General features: G+C 33.9%; 1 protein-coding gene across 4 annotated transcripts in view; it reads left to right on the forward strand.

Moving 5' to 3' along the window:
• Positions 1–13,667, forward strand: part of STRN3 (striatin 3) — a 63,166-nt gene that overhangs the window by 26,560 nt on the left and 22,939 nt on the right. For 2 of the 4 annotated variants that reach the window (XM_082318531.1, XM_082318532.1), the window contains exons 3-7: positions 889–962; positions 2,424–2,505; positions 2,800–2,979; positions 3,456–3,588; positions 5,272–5,413. In XM_082318531.1, the coding sequence (XP_082174657.1) occupies positions 889–962; positions 2,424–2,505; positions 2,800–2,979; positions 3,456–3,588; positions 5,272–5,413 (611 nt within the window). Of the gene's footprint in view, positions 1–888; positions 963–2,423; positions 2,506–2,799; positions 2,980–3,455; positions 3,589–5,271; positions 5,414–10,966; positions 11,078–13,667 lie in introns of all 4 variants that reach the window. The other 2 variants (XM_082318529.1, XM_082318530.1) reach the window with 2 other exon arrangements.

The raw sequence follows: 13,667 nt of genomic DNA on the forward strand, positions 1-13,667 counted from the left end.
TCTTTTCCATGAGATTTTTATTATTTTTGCAGAGAGTCTATGAGGCAAAAGTCAAATTGTGAAAGGTCTAGGATAAAGTTAGAGAATTCCAGGATATAGGTGTAGGTAGTTCATGTGATATTCCTGGAGGTAAAGGCAGCTGAAGACATTTTGGTGGGCAGCTTTGGTAGAGAATAGAATTTGGAAAGCTCATGCGTACCTGCATGGAAATAGTATCACCAAGATTGATTTTTAAAAAAGTGATGGAGAAGAAGAGGTTAGGGGATCAGAGATCAGGAGACGGGAAGGAGTGAGGCATGTTTGCATAGGTGGCCTGAGCAGGAATTGGAAGCTAAGCCTCCAGTCAATGGGAAAGAGAAAACCAGTATGAGAATACATGTGATGAGAGCATCTAGTACTCTAATGTGGTTCTTCAGAGGGGAAGATCTCTATCATAAGCAAAAACAGAGCAGGAGGGAAATTGAAGAGGAAATGGAAGGTGGCAAATAGGCAGGAATCACAAATGTGAGGTTCATTTATCGTAGTGCGATTGGCTAGCTATGGCAGTGCTACAACTGAAAAAATAACCTTTGCTAAATAGTTGAACCTACTGGTTTTTGAAAGGTTCTCTTAGTATCTGACACACATGAAAAAAACCACATTCTTGGAGAACATACTAAATTCTCATCTGTAAGTTATTTGATAATTGTGAATAATTGCAAGAAGGTTATCTCAAAACTGTGTTCTTGAAAAACTAGAAATCATTGTATGATGCAATAATTATCACAACAGTTTTATTTGGATAAATTGTATTGTGTTAGTATGGTTGTTTTAAATGGGAATAGTAGAATGTTTTTAGTTGATAAAAGCATTGTATGCTAATTTGTTAAACATTTGCATACTTTTCAGGGCAAAATATCATAAATTAAAATATGGCACAGAGTTGAACCAAGGTGACTTGAAAATGCCAACTTTTGAATCAGGTAACTTTTTTACAATAGCCTGTTTTAGTACAATTTGTTTATACACTTTTCTAGGTTTGCTCTGTTCAATTTATTGTGGCTTTCGTTCTTCCCCCAGCCCCCCCTTAGGTGTGTTATAGAGAAGATGTCTAGGAAAGGTTTCATATTGGGTAAATATTGTTTAGTTTGAAAATCAAAATTAATTGGCCTTTCCTTTTTTGAAAGAGCTCTGAATGTCGAAGAAAGCTTTAAATAAAGTTACACAATTCCTTATTTAGCTGCTGCTTCTCATTGTTTATAATACCCCTTCTTGAAGTATTTAATATTTTTTTGCCATTGTGCTATCAATCCAGAAGGAAAGCATAAGTGCAAAATAAACATAAGAAATACTGTTGGGTTTTTGTGCTTTTATAGGATGCTAGTTTTTAAAGAATGGGGGGAAAAAAATTGTACTGCATTGGCCTGGAAAAAATGTTGAGCTTCTGTTTTTATCTTAAATCAAGGAAAAAAGTCCTAAGAGAAAAATTAGGCTATCCTTATTGGTACTCTGGAGTGCATCTGATTTTGTAATGTAGATATAAAGTTAAATGTAACAGTTTTACTGTTCATAATATTGCAGTTGGACTATTTAATAAGCAGAATTGCATGTGGCTTCTCTTGAAATGTAGGTCTTTGGGAAGTCATACTGTTGGCCTGTGTTTGTGTAATATGCCTTAAAATTGTGGTCTACATATTTTTATTTTTTCCTCCCTTTTTTTGGGTTGATTTGTTTGTTTTCTGCTTTAGAAGTGCCACATTTTGAGTACTTTATACCTGGTTGAAACTAGACATCATTATTCATATTTCTTGCTTGATGGGATTTTTCATGTGTTTAACAGCAGTATAAGTTAGATGTTAAAATCCTTAAACTATTGGCTTGTACCATGTTTTATAGGCTCTGCCATAGTAAAAGTGCAGTGGGTCAGGGTTTTAATTGTTGATAGTAAACTGATGGAATTTGTGTTAAACTTGACATGTTCGTTTTCTTCAAATGCTGGTATATGCTACTGCTTCTCTTATTTTAACTATATTTTCCATGTTGCTTTCTAAGCATCTCTGCTTTGTAAAAGAGATATAGCCTGTTTTCTTAGCAGTAACACTTCAGCTGATCAGGGCAAGGTTTTCTTTTTTGTATAAGTTAAATATTTTTTCTAGTTCCTTTTCTGCATGTAAGGGGTCAGGATTTTTTAACTGATTCTGTTTTGTTAAATTATTTGCTTGATGCTTCAGAAAAGAATTTGAAAAAATATTTTTAATTAAAAAACTGCATAAGACTGTATCTAATTTAAAGCTTTTATTTATGATTTGCTTTTAGTTTCATTGGTGTCTTGTAAAAAGTAAATTGATCTTTAAAAAAAAAAAAAAAAAAAAAAAAAAAACCAAACCACAAAACAAAAAAACAGAACAAAAAACCCCACCCAACTATGACACTATATCTTTCAGAAGAAACCAAAGATACGGAGGTTCCTGCAGTACCTCAAAATAGCCAATTGACCTGGAAGCAAGGCAGACAGTTACTAAGACAGTAAGTAACATTTGTTGAATTAAAACTTTTCCCTAAAGTATGAGGAGCTGTATATATGTTTACTTTATGAAACAGAGTAATTGAGGTGTGCAAATAGTGGTTCATTTTTCAGGACTTCTTAGTCTTGAGCTTTAAGCAGTCTAGAGTAAGATTTTCCACATGAGATGGATAATGATGAAGCTTATTTTCCATAAATGATGTAATAGTGGCATTAATTTTTAACAGTCAATACTAATTTCTTTCCTTTTCCCTCAAATACGCTTTCCCCTTTCTTTCTTCTCTTAATGCATCTAGGTATCTTCAGGAAGTCGGTTATACAGATACAATATTGGATGTACGCTCCCAGCGGGTAAGGTCTTTGCTTGGGCTCTCCAATTCAGAACCAAATGGTTCAGTAGAGACAAAGAACTTAGAACAAATCCTCAATGGGGGTGAATCTCCTTCATCAAAACAAAAGGGACAGGAAATCAAAAGGTAAGTGAAGAGATAAAAAATACATCAAGTTTAAGTATGTTTTACTTAGTCATTAATATGTACTGGCCAGTTCACATTGAACTTGCAACTCTAGAGTCTCTGAACACCTGTGAGTGTAGCTGACTACAAATGGTTATGAACTTAACTGAAATTTATTATACATAGGAACATATGTACCTATATAACATACCTATAGGTATGTATTGTATACAGGAAAATACATAGTGTATTGAGGCTGGATTTATGTCATATAACTACTTTGGAGTTGTTATTTTAAGGAAAGATTCTGGTGAGTGGTGCTTTTATAATAAGAAATTAGGCAGCTGTAGAAACTTCTTCATACAACCATTTCTTGTTTTTTTGCTAGTTGCAAAGCTGTTAAGCTGTTAGGTAGCAATTGCATTTAATCTGATTAACCTTCTAAAATCTCTTCAGCAAGTAAAATGGATTCTCTGTTAATGTTTTTATTTATGTAGGAATTCTGGTGATGTTCTTGAAACATTTAACTTCTTAGAAAACGCAGATGATAGTGATGAAGAAGAAGAGAGTGACATGATAGAAGATATTGCAGAAGGAAAAGAAAAGCACCGGATAAATAAGAAACACAAAGTAAAAGAATTTTTTTTTTTTTTTAATATAGATCTGAAATCCACTTTAAAAAGGGAAATTTTTTTTTTTTCCCCTAGATTATTGTAAATGTGCCATGTTAAAACATTTGTTGTTGTACCTTCATTATCTGAATGGATTGTAAGCAGATGCATTATTGGTAAATTTGGTGGTTTAGTTAATATTACCTTGAAAACAGCCAACCAACCTGTTTGCAAATGTCAATTAATTGATGAAAGAGATAATTGATTTGGCCATCCTAGCTTCTCTGCATACTTTGAGTCCCTGTATGAGGCAAATTTAGCACAATACAATGTGCATCCTTTCTGAATTTTGGAGAAGGTAGGGACAGTTCCTTAGAAGAAACTAAATTATGTAATGGGGAAAAAAAAAAAAGGGTTCCATGCCAAATACATGTTTAATTCTTCCTTTTGTGCAACTTTTTACTAAATATGTTAAGACCCTAGCAGAGACTTGTCTCCAATAACCTTCTGTTTAAGGTTCAATTAAGTTTTGTTCTGTTTTATTTTCCTCTTTAGTTTTCCACTCTGTGAGCAGCTTTCTAGGTAGGATAGACTATATTACCTGTTCCTTTTTAGTTCTTTTTCTCCTGTACTGGAAAAGTCTCCCTGTCTTGGGGTTTCTTTATGTAAAGAGGTTGATTTATGAACGTTGTACGGACAGTTTCATTGCATTTGCTCAATAGAGTATTCTGTAGCATGATGGCCCCTCTGGCTGCATTGAATTTTCTTAAATAGATAGCAGCATTACCTCGGCTTGATGCAAGTCTTAATCTCCCAGCTTGACTTCTCAGGAAGGGTTTTCCACCATACCTTTGGTATTAGCTTGTACTTCTGGTAAACAGATTTATCAAGCAATCAGTTGAATCTTTTTTTTTTTCTAAGGCAGTAGATAGTCTGATAAAAAGATAACCTAATAAGTAAATCTCCAAGCACATGTGAAGATATTACAGTCATTTTTTGACTCTTGACAAAGATTGTTTTTTATATAAAGTAGAAGGATAATTTTTAGTTATCTTTGTAAAAATTGCCTCTTTCTGCAGAAGTGTAAGAATATTGTGCAAGTCATAGAAACATAACATAACCCCACATGGAAATTTTCTTCACCTGCAGAATGAATGAAAACTTTTCACTGATGCCCTGGTAGGGGGATTGTTTGTTTTGTTTAAGGTGAAGGTGTGGTAGAACTAGTAAAAAGACACTTTTCTGAAAGCATGGTATTTTCCAAGCTTATGCTTAACACTGAAATAGAACTGGAAAGCAAAAGGGGGAAAAAAGGCTTCTGGATCAGTAGAAAACTGTTTGTAAAGCTTCTCTGCAGAGCTATTGATATTGCAAGAAAATCAACAAAATTTTCCAATTGATATTTTTTAAATTTAAAAAAAAAAAAAAAAAGAAGACTGGGATGTATGAGGTTGTTTTTCTTGTTAAACCTAGTGTCAGTATTCTTTTCATTTCCTAATGATCCACTAGACTGTGTTGTGCTTTTTTTTTAATAAGCAGCTCTACATCTGACTCTAAGTGGGTTTTTTCTGCATTTCATGTTGAAAAATGTTTTCCACTGCAACCAGGTACTCAGAGTAATCTATATTACTTCTAACTGAAATATTTGAGTAGAAAAAACTGTTCATGATTCAAATGCAGAAATATGTTTATCTGCTTGCAGATTGGTAATGAAGGTTTAGCTGCTGACCTTACAGATGACCCTGATACTGAAGAAGCTTTGAAAGAATTTGATTTTTTAGTGACAGCTGAAGATGGTGAAGGAGCTGGAGAAGCTCGAAGTTCAGGAGATGGAACAGAGTGGGGTAAGATGCTAACAAAAGAATTTGGAAATAAAGGAATACTTGTTCATGATAGTACATAAGAGTTGCAATACCTGCTAAGATGGTGTGGATGTGTGGATGATTGTGATGATCAAAAGCTCATGCTTAGATAATAATGTATTGGATACTGAAACTTTCACATATATCTATATATACACACTGTCGTAGTTGCCACAGATACAATTACAGTTACATTTGTTTTGGTTTTGATTCCAAAACTAAGAGGAGAATATTTTCTTTCTTGAATAAGAAAGGCTAGGATTCTGAATGTTTTTACACCTGAATTAAATTTGCTTTCAAATCTAGATTTTTGGGCGTTTCTTTTGCTGTTTGTTTCTGATCAGGAGCTTTAAACTTTTTGTGCTCAAGTTAAATGAATTTCTTTGGTGTACTTGTAAAAATGTGCAATTAGTATGCTTAGTTTTTTCTGGATGAGATTTTTAGTTGTTATTGCCAATGTGGCTTGCATTAGTAGAATCAAAAAATACTTTTGTACTGGCTCAACTTTTTATTTGTTTATTTTAATTTTAGAGTAGATAATAAAATTAAGTAGGTTACTAATTTGATGTGAAACAAAATATGCTAAGTCAGAAACCCCTGGAGCCTACATGTTTCAAAAGAAGAAATTGAAAGAGGGAGAGAATTTGGGTAGGAAAAAGAATAATGAACCAAGTAATTCACGTCTGCCTTGAAATGTAAAATTGACCATCTTAATTTCTGAACTGTGGTACAAGCAATTTTGTGGTTGCATACTGTAAGTCTTTCATTGTAAGGCCAAAAAGAGCCACTAGATCATCTTGTTTGACCATTTTATGTCATTGAGACAATGAATTTTTCATACTTTTATTTAAATAAACACCTCAGTGAGCAAACAGAATATAAAGATCTACAGAAATCAAAATACTGGCACATCTTCCAGGAAAATTATCCAGTCTTGATTTTGAAGGTACCAAGCATTAGAAAGCATTCCTTCCTGGAAATTAATATCAAAGGGTTAGTCACCTTTATTTTTAAAACTCAGTCTTATTTCTACTTGGAAGATGAAGCTGGACAAACTGTTACCTCTAGTTTTGGCACCTATCTATTTTTAGAAGCATTTTAGTTGCTTGGTGTTGTTCCCCTTTGAAGGCGATATTATTTAGTTAGTTTCTTGGACATCTTTTTATTTTGCTAAACAGGCAAATCTGTCAGCATAAGACGTCTCACAGGCCCTGAAGCCAAGGTTTTGACTTTGTTTGCAACATCCCTTCCAATGCATAGTGACGCAGAAAGTTCTGGTTCTAGCATCAGTCTTACCACTATTGTATGTAGAAGGAAAGACAGCTTGATCCTATAATTCGTGCAGTCAAAGATTTATCCATTTTTTCACAGCAGACTGCTGAAACTTACTGAACTAGCTTGTCCGTTGAAATTCCAAGTCATTGTTTTCCAAGATTACTTTCCAGTGTGTTATATCTCTGTCATCTTCTCAGGTAATTCCCCAGAATGGGGGGATTCTGATTTATTTGCAATACTGACTTTGCAAGTTAAATTTTTTCAAACTTGTTTTCGAGCAGTTCAGTAGCTGTCCCAAACTTAAAAATAAAATACAATAAAATTTAAAAATATATTTTAAAAATCAAATTGGCCCGCCATGCTTTTCAGAGAACAGTTTGAATGTCTTTTATTACAGTTTAAGTGAACCCATAGCAGAAGCGAGGCAGACCATTTTGCGAGTTTGTACACACTTGTGACTGCTTTTTTTGTGACAACTGGTTTAACTGCAGTAATTCCATTGTTACCAAAATGCTCGTGTCTGAGGTAAGGAAGTGGGAAGGAGGAAATAAACAAAAGGTATGTGTTCTGAGTTTTGCCATATGAAGACAATATCCATAAGTTCATTGTATGTTTTGTACTAACTTACTATTTAAATGAGCCAGAAGACATACTTCCAACTGTAGTAGCAATGCTTTTTTCATAGTATGTCACCCATTTTAGTACAGCTGTTCTTTCCTTAAGTGGATGTTCAAAGATGCAATCTATCAGGCCTTGGGGTTAAGTGTCAGTTTTTTAAAGATCAGTGTGTAAATCTGAAACATTTAAAGTCAATGCTGCTTTATTACCTATCAAAAATAACATTTCAAATATTGTCCCACTTAAATGTCTTCTAAAATAAAATAATACGTTGCCTAAACCAGTTTATCTTGGCCTGTCACATTATTTTAAACTCTGTGAAGCTGTTATTACTTGACATCTCCAGGTCCATCCATTTATTTATTAATTTTGGATGGGGAGCTTCATTTAAATGAATACTTGCCATTACTTTCTAAACAGTTGCATCAACCATCAACTTTAGTATTTCAGTTATAATTCATATTTTTCTTATCTTCCTAATGTAAATAGTTGCTCTGTTCTGTTTTCTTCTCAGCTTTTTGTTTCTTCCTGTTTTAGTTTTCCTGTCATTGGCATCCGTCTATCACTTCTTATTCTTGCAAAGATCTAGGCTTTCTCAAAAAATGTAAATGTTTACATGTATCTTTCTTTACAATGCTTTTATTTAGTATTTGGAAACCAAAGTTCTGATATTTAGGCTCTAAACCTATTGCCTAGTCTTGCTTTATTATTACTTTCAATATTTAATTGTCGAAGTATTATCCATAGGTCTAACTTCAGATATGCTAAAATATTTCATCACCAAATTTGATAGTTACATTTTTGCTATTGCAGACTTCTGCAAACCGGCCACTGAGTGTGGAAGTTTGAGTTGCTTTTTTCCTTCCTATAATATGGCTCTTTATGAACACATACTTTTTTTGTGTGTGCCTCATTTAATATACTTTGAGTCTTCAATTATTTTCAGACATTGTGATTTAAAGTGTCCTGTCATGCAACATGTTTTACTTAGGAACAGCTTATCTTCAAAATAGTGAAAGATGAGCAAATTCAAACAGCGTTAAATAAAGAATTAAAGCATGCAGCACATTCAAAAATGAATGTACATTTTTAGATCAAAAATTTATAAATGCTGTGTGGTGATATAGTATCATCAAGAAAAAGATGCATATAGAACTTCTGTTTGCTTAAGCAAACAGGAATAAATACATATTATTATATATTATGTTACATAAGAAGTCTTTTTATTGTGCTTATGATTTCAGTGGCTAACTATGTGTTCATCACTGCATTTCTCCTCTCCATGAAATGCAAAAGTTCTGTTTACAGATGGACCATGAGTAGAGAATGATTGATTGTGCCCAGAATTCTGTGTGGCAGAGTGTGACTGGAATTCAGACTCTCTTGGGTCATCTTTTAAACAAACAAAAAATCCTTTCTCCACTAAATGGTATTGTCCACTGGTGGACATCCTGGATCCTCTGCACTGCCTGATGTCAGTTTAGTGTGGGTTATAAACACTGCAGGCAATTCACTACTAGGGGGGAATTACGGAGGTCCTCTAGTTACATGGCTCTGTTCTGAAATAGCGAAGTACACCTAGGCATACCTGAGAGAAACACTACTGGGTTTTCCTAAAAATCTTCATTGAGATGCATTTCACAGCCTCTCTGGGTAATCAGAGTTAGTGTTTTATCTAGTTTTCTGTTTACAACCTACATTTCAGCAGCTGATAGCATTGTTTTTGAGTATTTATGCTTGCAGGCTTACGTGTTTCCTGTTGACTGAAAGAGCCCAGTTCCTTCAAATACTTTGTCTTGATACCTAAATGCCATGTTTGTTTTGCAATCTACAGACATTTTCTAAACTTGTAGTGTAGAACACAGACTGGACATGTTACTTCAATTTTGTCATCACCATCACTGAATTATGTGGACTACTCCTGATTTAATACACCACACCTTTTAAAACATCAGAATGACAGTTTTGTTGTGGCTTTTTTTTTTTTTTTTTTTTTTTTTTTTACAACAGCATTACATTGCTGTTACATATGTTCTGGTTCAGTTCATATAAACTGGTTCAGTTTAATCCCTAAATCCTTCTCTGCAACACTGCAACCTAGCTGATTTTTTTCCTTTTGTTAATGGTGCTTTGGATACATATAGATATTTAATTTGTTCTTAACTGAATTTCCTTTCATTGGGTTTTAGGAGATTTTTTGTTGTTTTCCTAATTTCCTTCCTCCTTTGGTTGGGCATATCCTCTGACTTATCTTTCTGTGCCTCTTGTATTTCCTGACTAATCACTATTCTTCTCAGTCAATGTTTTGGCCCTGCATTCATAAAGATTGAGGTCTTTGTGTTTGCAGTTTGGTAGTTGTAGCTGCAGTTTGGTGTAGGATGTCATTGTTCCGTTCCCCTCTCCACATTTGTTTGTGGACAGCTCAGGGGACTCTACTGTTATGCTTCCCGTTTCACACCTTCACCACCATTGCTGTTTCTATATTCCACCTCTTTGATCAAGATTGTTTCTCTTTGTCATTGATCAGCCCTATTTGAATGATGGTCTTCTGGTAGATGCGTCAGTATCCTAGGATATCTTCTCATTCGTTGTCATGTTTTGTCATGAAACATGTACTTGGAATAACTCCTCCTGGTTTGCATCCTAAATGCACGTTTCTTTGTCTCTGCTGTGTATGGCTCCTCTTGTGCACTTTATGAAAACACTGCTGTCATAGGTGTGATTGGAAGTTGGGAACTGAGGAACTTAGTTTTAGTATTTTATGTCTAAAGAATTTACGCATAAGCGTAACTGGCACACAAATCAAGTTTGGTTGCTGCCTAGTTGTCTTTCAGTTAGATTTACCTTGTCTTAGAAAGAAGTTTATCCTTTTACTAATTCTATGCTTCCAGAAATGTTTGAGAAGGATAGTTTAGCAGAGCGGAGACTTGACTTTTCTTGGAGAATAATTAACCCTGCAATATTTGTCAAACAGAAAAAGACATGTCTTCTGAAACTGCTGTGAAATGTTGTATTTCTCCTAATTTAATTGCTGGAATGCAGTGGGATGTCAATTTATTCACCGATGCGAATTATTTTTCTTCATCTTTATGTAAAAAGCTGTATTTATAGACTTGTTTCTCTGGTTATATGTAGGACCAAGGTTTCTTTCTTGTGCATGTAGAATGAGTGCGAAAGGATGCATGGTGGTCTTCATGAATAAACTGGCACTGACTTACTCAGCTTGCATTTTCATGAGTGATATAGCATGAATACTTTTATTTGCTTATTCAACACTGGCTGAATAATTTCTTAACTCTGTCTTTCTAAAGATGCAGTAATTGTTCCTGAAAACCAATGAATTTTTGTGTATTTTGAAGTATCTAACATAAACAGTTACTTATGAAGCTTAATTTGTTTGCTCTTTAGTAACAAATTAACATACAATTTTCAAATATGTAACTGATATTATACAGTGCCGTGGAAAACTGTATGAAATGAGACTTAGTATTTTGTAAACTTAAAACTGAGAAACTGCACCTTTAAAGTAAAGATTTATTAAGAACTTTTATTAATGCTCTTATACAGCTATGATAGTAAATCGCCAACAGCTTGCATTGCCAATTGCTGATTTTTTTTCTTTTAATAATATGCTGCATGTAGACAAAGATGACCTGTCCCCAACTGCTGAGGTTTGGGATGTAGACCAGGGACTAATAAGTAAACTGAAGGAACAGTACAAGAAGGAACGAAAGGGGAAGAAAGGGGTAAAGAGTAAGTGCAGATTCTGAATCTTGTAATGCAACGCTTTTTTTGCCTGTCTATATAGAAGACATTTTTTTCTCACAAGTTCTGTTTTTGTTTTTGTTTTTGTTTTTTTTTTCATTAAGCATCGTTTTCTGTAACGGGGGCAACCAACTTTAACTTTCTACCTGCTGAATGTGACTATGTTAAAATCTTTGACAGCCATTTCCTAGATGAGAAATGTTGAAAACACAAAAAAATTTAAGGTTAAATAGGTAAAGAGAGCTAAATGCTTTGAAAAGTGAGTGTAAAAAATAATGAACAACTGGCATTTTGAGGGTATTCCTACTTTGAAAAGTTTTCTGAAGAATTTAAACTTTATCTGCTTCTAAAAGTATAATACTATGGTACTGTTGTGGTTGGGGGTTTTGTTGGTGGTTTTTTTTTTTTTTTTTTTTTTTTTTTACTCTGTAAGAGTTTTCAGACCAGTTGACCCATTTGAACTATGTAAGTTAAACCAAACTTCAATATTGAAGTACCTGGTAAAAATGCTTTTGTAACTTATGTCATCAGCTATACAAAGCTCTTAGTGGACAAAGTGTTATTAAATCAATGTCACTCTAGAGAAGCCCCCTTGATTTGCAGTGTTTTTATTTTGAAAGTATATTATAACAGTTTCTGGTGACATTTAGTAAAAAATACTTTTTTTCCCTCGATTTGAAAAATTGTGTGAGTATGTACTAACTAAATTAAGTGATATTAAAATATTACACTTCATTAAGAATTCTGTAATTATTAAGATTTGAATTTACTTTGTAACATCTAACAAATATAAAATTCAGTTAGCGCATGTTGATTGTTTTTCCAGCAATTTTGCATGACTCGCATGTACACGCACATACAAATAGAAAATCGTTGATGAAGCAAAGATTTTTACCTAGTCTTTGGTTTGATTAGAACTGACAGTAGTAATCTGGGTGCTAATGGGTATCCTCACTTAATATGTAAATCAGCAGTCGACACCAAATTCACATGAAGTGTTTTGTAGGGTTAGAAACTTCCTTTTTATACTAAAACAGACTTCTTTTATTTGACATTTTCTTACTAAACTTAATGTTTTAGACTTTTGGAAGCACAGTGGCTGCAAAATAACAGCAAATGTTTTGAATTCTGGGGCAAAAATTAAGTAATTATTCAGGCGATTTTTATATTTATCTCTCAAAAATTGTGCCTTTAGATTATTGCATACAGAAAGTTCTTGAAACCATACTTTTGTTTCGATTCTAATCTTTTCACACTCGCCACACCGGTTAGTTTCTACTTTCTGGCTTGTGCAAGGTAAGCAGCTGTAAAACAGGGACGAGTAGTGTTATTCTAGGATTATAAATTCCGTGAAAAACTCTTCTCAGACTTCCAGATTTGTTTTACTGGCATTATTTTGGCTTGTCTAGAAAGTGTTTCTCTTTCCTGCAGTTGTTGCTTCCTTCATCTTTTAGGTTTTCCATCTGTAAATCTTAAAATTTCTTGAAGAGGAGCATAATTCTCAGCCATCAAAAATATCTACTTTGTCGAAAACTGGCATTTTAACGGTCTACATTGCTGATTAAATTGGTTGTGACCATCATTTAAAATAAATCGTAATTATTCTATATGAGAAGTCCAGTTGCAAAGTTTAACTTTGCAACATTATTCTCAAAACTTTCCTTCCTATCCGCTTTCCTGCAGTTGCTGCAAATGGTATAACGTTACGTTTTGTACCATGAATGGTGTGACATGTTGGCCATCTATTATTATTTGACATGTATAGTCCTTTGACAACGTGTGCTCCACTATGAAAACTTAAAGGATTATTTTCTTCATCTAAAGTAATTTTGAAACCTGCTTATGTTCACATAAGAGAATATTTAGGAGACAACTGTGTCACAGTGCTGTGAGGTCATGTAAGTCACTGTTTAGACTTTTGGATTTTAAGTTTAAATTCTCCTTTGGGAAGCCCCGAGCTCACATAGATAGTCTCACAAGGTGGCTTGTGGGATTCTGCGCTTGAGTCATGTTCGTGGTAGTAGTTTCTGATTAAAAATTGGCCTCTAAATCACTGAGCTAATTGAATGAGATAACTCCACGCACAGTAAAAATATTCATTTAAGGGTGGACAGGTTTGTTTAAATTCTGGTTTTGATTCGTAGGCTTTTTTCCTCAGCTTTTTTAACATTCTGAGACTGAAAATAGTGTCAAAGGCCTTCTTTATTTCTACTTCTTATGTCTGATCATTAATGAACTTCATTCTGAATATTCATCTCTTACTTTGCTTCTCAGTGTATTGTCAGACTTTATTTTGTCAGAATTTATTTCGAGCAACATCAGAGTTTATATGCATGGCAGTATATATATTATCATAAAGATCAAATAAACATTCATTGACTATCACCTCTTGCAGTACTTTGAGGACAGCATAATAGGGCAGGCATTCTAATGGGTTCTTTTGTTGGATGTGCATCTGGTAACTACCATAACCTGCATTTAGACTGTTGTCTTCATAACAGGGTCTTCATAGCCCTGGCCCAGGTATGGTAACTTTCATTCCAAATGTAGAGATAAATAAGTAAACAGAAGTAGATTT

The sequence above is a fragment of the Platalea leucorodia genome, assembly GCF_965183815.1.
Source record: "Platalea leucorodia genome assembly, chromosome: 7".
In the NCBI taxonomy this organism is placed as follows: Eukaryota; Metazoa; Chordata; class Aves; order Pelecaniformes; family Threskiornithidae; genus Platalea; species Platalea leucorodia.